Raw genomic sequence first — 6,000 nt, 5'->3', positions numbered from 1 at the left:
TTATCTAAGGCATCTGAAAAAATTTTTAACTTTTGTTCGTGTTGATTTCAGAATCTTCTAAAACCACTATATCATCAGCAAACCGAACGCAATGCATTTGTTTACCTTTAATGTTGATACATTTTGAGCTGCTTTTCACTGTTTCTATTGCACTTTCTGTAAATAAATAAACTGGGAAGAGAGGATGACCTTCTCAGACACCTCTTATTATCTTCGTTTCTTCTCACTTTTGTGTTGCGTTTTCTATAACACGTACATGAAATACATATGGAGAGAGCTAAGGGCCTTAAACCTCTTATTTTCCTGATCTCTTTCTTAGTGCCGCTGATTTTGATTCATGTACTCTGGTTTTTGTACAGTTTTAGAATCAATTATTTATCTCTCCAGTTTACTCCAATTTTCGAAATAGTATCTTCCCATCCACTCCAGCATGAGTTTATTCTAGGTCAGCGAATACGGCACACGTTTTTCCTTTTATCTCATTCCTTCTTTCTAAGATCTTTTTAATTTCTTTATAGTTTCCCTGGTTCCTTTTTCGTTCCTGTATTCAAATGTTGGTTACGCAGGGTGCCTATCTTAAAAAAAGAAAAACTTTTTGATGACTCCAGTTGCAGGTAAAGGCGTTGAAAGATGAATAAAGCATTTGTATTTCTACTTGACAGCAGTCATGGAAGAGGAGGGAAGTGAAATGCGTGTGCTGCTGGGCTCTGGAGCGTCCCTGCGCCGGCTGCTGGGGCTTTGGTGGCCCCAGAGGGGGCGTGGCCGCTTCCGGGCTGCCGCCTCCGCCTCTGTGACGCTGCTCTTTCTCGCCTGGCTGCCGTCTTTCACCGCCCTAAAGCTCATCATGGACACCTCACAGGAGCTGGACGAGATAGCACTCTGCTGCCTCGTCATTTTCGTCTCTTTCGGATTTGTGACCAAGGTATGAATCAGTTCTTCGTAGGAACTGGTCTGTAGACCTGTCCTGTTGTGTATGGTCACCAACGACAGTCTGAGAGACTCTCTGCACTGCCATCCACTCTATCACCTGGTAGCGTATTGAAGGCGTGTGTGATTTCAGATAAAGGAGTGTGTAAGCAGCTACCGGTCCGCTGGGGGAACCGACAGCCGACAGTCCTAGGCCACGGACCCGATCTGGGTACAACCACCAGTCCGCCTGTGAACGAGGGCCTTAAGAACAGATAACTTGTGTCTGAATGGTATCTTTAGTGCAAAAACAGTTTTGTATCAGAACTTATACTGTGGTCGTCTTTTATCATGGCACTACGTGACGTCCTCATTGTACACCTTGGTTATTAGCTGCGGAAGCTTGCGTAATGTCAAACCCTTATTTTAAAACCAAGAGACACATCCTCGTGATGAGCAGTACATCAGCAGCTCATTCTCTTTACTCAGCTAACAATCCACCCCACACACCTAACCCCGTTGCTGTTTGTCTCACGCACAGTGCCCTTGTAGCAATTACAAGCTGCTCACGGCTATTTGTTAAGGAAGTGGACAGTGGTATGCCTTTAAAAATCACTGTTTATCTATAACTTGTAAGGTTGCTGCTTTCTTTGTATTTACATTACTGTCACAATACCTTAGCTTTACTAGGCATCAGATTAATGTTGTGACGTGCATCAGTTTCACGTTAATGAGACTATTTTGCGATCATGAGTCTAGCGACTAGTTTGGTGCAGCCTACTGCGATTTTCTCTCGTCTTTTAAACTTTTTTCTCATAGCAGCATTTACATCGGTAGTCCTCAATATATTCATTCCAATATCTCTCTTCCCCTACATTTTTTTTCTGTGGCTGCCTCACTTAGATTGAAACTTGTTCCCTAATCTCTTAACATAAGTCCTGCCAACCTGTCCCTTCTTCTAGTGTGGCTATTCTAGATATACCTTTCTTCACCGACTCTCATTTCTTATCTTATCCGCCAATTTAATTTTCTCTTACTTCTTTCACACTATATCTCAGACTCATCAGTTCCATTCCTTACTGCGTTCCCCACAGCTCATGATTCACCTCCACACATTGCTGTGCTCCAGGAGCCCGTTCTCATAAATCACTTGCGCAAATTAAGGCCTGTGTTGGTACTAGTACATTTCCTTTTGCGATGAACGTTTCTTTCATTTGTGCTAGACTACTTCTTACATCCTCTTTCCTTCACCATTCATCCATTATTTTGCTTGCAAGGCAGCATAATTACTCCACATTGTCTGCTACGTCGTCCCCAATTTTGGTATAAGTCGCTAATCTCATTTCTGTTGCTCCTCAAAACTTTTATTTTCTTTGGTATACTCTCAGTCCATATTATTTCCAAACCGTTTATTCGATTCAGTTGGTCCTGGAATTCCGCATTTCCACATATGATAGCAATGTAGACGAATCTTACCACCTTCTCCTTGGCTTTTTTTACTCTTTTATTTCCTTCGTTACTTTTCCAATATACGGGCTGAACAGCAAAGGAGAAGTACTTCGTTCTTTCCTTTCACCGTTTATAGTCTGATCACTTCTTTCTTGATCGTCCATTCTTATTTCATGTTTGCGTAATATCGAAGCCTTATTTTAAATCCACTAGACACATCCTCGTGATGAGCAATAAATCAGCAGCCCATTCTCTTTACTCATATAACAATCCGCCCCATACGCCTAACCTCTGTTTGGTGTTTGAAAATGTTGTATTTTCCCATCTTCCCCTTTAGCACATATTTATTTTTCTAAGGATTCCGAACATCATGCACCACTTTACGTTGTCGAACGCTTTTCCTTCTCTGTTTTCTTACTGCATTGTTTCCAAAGTCCTGTCAAACTCTGATTCTAATACTGGGTCGCACATAACCTTCAAATCTGCATAAATTTCTTCCTCTATCGTATCAACAATCAGTTACGACGGCTTGTAGATCATATCTGCATTGAACACAGATACATTTTGTGAAGTCTTCACGTTGACTTCTTCATGAGGCATCAGTAAGAAAATATTCTGGAACCTCTTTATGAAAAGCAGAAATATTTTCAGCGTTGGTTGAGTGTACTTTCTATAACCTGTTTGATCTATCATCTGGTATGTTAAAACGGACTATTAGAATTAACACTTTTTAATACTGAAATCGAAAGTCTGAGTACTTCTACCAGAGCATTCTCTGTGCTGAACAATCAAGGCAACATGAAGCTTATTGTGCGCAGGACTTACTTTTTGCTGACGTTGCTCTATCACTTGAGCCATTTCGGTGTGTCTCCCGAATCCAATCAAAGCTTCCACTACCACGGCTTCGTTTCAATTATCTGCAAAAATTAATCATTTAAGACTGTCAGTAGGGAGTAATTTATATTGTGGAGAGTGTTATCTTTGTATGTAAGTTCTACGATATCCCGTAGATCTGAACTTGATAGTATTTTTTCTTCTACTGTAGACTTAAATAAATAAGTGTCCAGAGGAATATTGTAGACCTTAGACACAAAGATAACATCCATCGTAGTGGTACAAATTTACGTATCTATTCGTTCTGCAGGTGATTAAGAGATTGAAAGAATATGTGGTGACATAAAAGAAATTATCCAGATTTTTAATGAAGACAAAAACTTAATAGTGATGAGGGACTAGGATTCATTAATAGGAAAAGGAGGAAACGGAAATATATTTGGAAAATGTGATCTGGAGGAAACGAATGGAAGAGTAATCGATAGCCGGAATTTTGTACGGAGTACAATTTAATCATTGCAACGCTTCGTTTATGAATTATGGAAGATGGTTGTATGTCCAAGGAAGACAAGGAGATATCACAAAGCTTCGGACAGATTATTCAATTTTAATACAGACATTTAGAAACGAGATTTCAAACTGAAAAACAGTTAATGAACTGTAGATGAAAACTGAAGTAATTGTAGAGAGATAAGATTTAAGAAAACGAGATTTCAGTAAATTGAAAACCCACATGTTTTTTAGAGTTTCAAAGGGAGTATTAGGCAACCATAGACTGAATCATGGGAAATGAACAATTATATGACCAACGGGTATTCGATTATTTATCAAAATGCATGTGTATCTTCGCACTATGGACTTAATTTGTAGATTAAGCAGCGTTTGTGAGTGACATAGCTCAATTCTATATCATACTTGGTGTGGGAATAATAGACCCTGAAATTAAACATGTTCACATTTAAATTGTTATACAAAGTATACAACTTGTCAGGTGTCATAATGTTAATTCAAGTTAGTAAGTTTACCTAAACATGTCGGCAAAATAAAAATGCAGAGTTTACATCAAGTGGCACAACGTTATTTCCATGTACACATACAGACATACCTCTCAAACTTGACGTCTAAAATATGACGGTGACCTCTCAATTGCGCCCCCCTCCATCAGTGCTATTTCCACATATAAATTCCTGCAAAACACATGTGGCTACAGTATAACATCCTAAGCAATTATCTGACTTCCATTTTTATACGTAAATGAGACGGTGTACCAAAACGAATCTGACCCACCCTATAACTTCTCAAAACACACGCTGACTAAAATATTATGCTTAGCTGGTAAGTATACAAACTAATAAGCAATCTGATTATCGTCAGCTACTGGCAGAAAGCATTTAATGTGTAATGCCTACAGCTTGACCCTGAATTCTCAAATTATTTGCCACAATGCTAATTCAACATCTCAGTTCTTCTATAAAACACATGATGCTTGTAAAGTGTCACAATATTAAATCAGTTTCTAAAAAGTATGAAAAATTAAGTCAATGATACAGTAATTCTGCGTTTATGCCAATTTTCACAATGTTATTTGTACATATACAATATGCGTCAAAATTTATGCCTAAAACATGAGTGTGGACTGTTAAACTAAGTGCCCCCATGCCATTTCTCTATCTAAATTATAACTAAAAAAATGTGGCTAAAAATGGCATCTCAAATATGTAATTCAAATTCCATTTTAATTCTAAATGTGGATATATGCCAAAATAAGCCTGAGCACGCCTGTAACTGCATAAAATACATATCCGCAAAAATACTATGCGAAGCAGGCAAACTCACAGACAAATAGGCAGTCTGAAATACTGTCAACTCTTGTAACAAAGCCGTTAATGTGTGACATTCAAACCATGATGGTGCACTCTCCATTTAATTGTCACAATGGTAATTCCATATACAAATTCTTCTATAATTGTATAAAACACAAGTAACATGCTAATCAGGAAGTTAACTCTTCATCCTAAGACTAAAAACAATCCTGAAAAGACACAATTTCAGAGGGATAGAATACCATGCTCTATAGTGGCAAAATACCTAACGGATGTTGTTAACTTCCGAATATAGTTCTTGTAATTACTTTTTGGTCTGTGACCTAGATGCCGTTATTTTCCACTAGGGTTAAATACATCAGTGTCACATTTTCTGGCACTCTACCACAACAAAGGGCACTAGAAATGACACATTTTGGAAAGGCATTTACTAATGGAATTTAGATCATATGCTTATTTGATTCTATATTACTTGTGGTATAAAGAACGAACTGTGAGCAACTGACGTTTTTGAAGTGTTTCAATAATACATCATCTCACCAATATATGGGGAAAGAAAATAACAAAACAGGTTCTACACTATAAAAGTATAATCGATTGTAATGACTGACCTACACGCCTCTGTATTTGCATTTGATCTAGGCCTATTCGAGCTTAGATATAGAACAAATGTTTGAGGAAGGCTGAGATATTTACCGATCGGAACTATGGTGCCGCAGCTCTCTAAACGTTTACAGACTGTATTTCCATAATAAACTGCTAATAACATCAAAATCAAATCATAATGCTCCGAAGCACGAGATGTAAACCCACAACATAGCCAAAAATAAAAGAACTGACGAAGCACCATTTTAAAAGATAAGGCGTTTTGGCAAGATCTTTATTGTTTTGTAATATTTACAATGTATAATTTAATAATACACAAGGAGACTTCCATAATGCATGCAATCCAAATGTTGCAAATATAAACATGGTCAAATATAATGGT

The 6,000-nt window shown here is 37.9% G+C and overlaps 1 protein-coding gene across 1 annotated transcript in view; it reads left to right on the top strand.

The window, feature by feature from the left end:
• Positions 1–667: 667 nt before the first annotated feature.
• The window catches only part of LOC126199416 (uncharacterized), a 39,240-nt gene continuing 33,907 nt past the window's right edge, over positions 668–6,000 (top strand). The window contains exon 1 of the mRNA XM_049936369.1: positions 668–922. Coding sequence (XP_049792326.1) covers positions 668–922 — 255 coding nt within the window. The remainder of the gene's footprint in view (positions 923–6,000) is intronic.

The sequence above is a fragment of the Schistocerca nitens genome, chromosome 1 (genome assembly GCF_023898315.1).
Source record: "Schistocerca nitens isolate TAMUIC-IGC-003100 chromosome 1, iqSchNite1.1, whole genome shotgun sequence".
Classification (NCBI taxonomy): domain Eukaryota; kingdom Metazoa; phylum Arthropoda; class Insecta; order Orthoptera; family Acrididae; genus Schistocerca; species Schistocerca nitens.
This window is presented reverse-complemented; position numbering and strand designations above follow the sequence as displayed.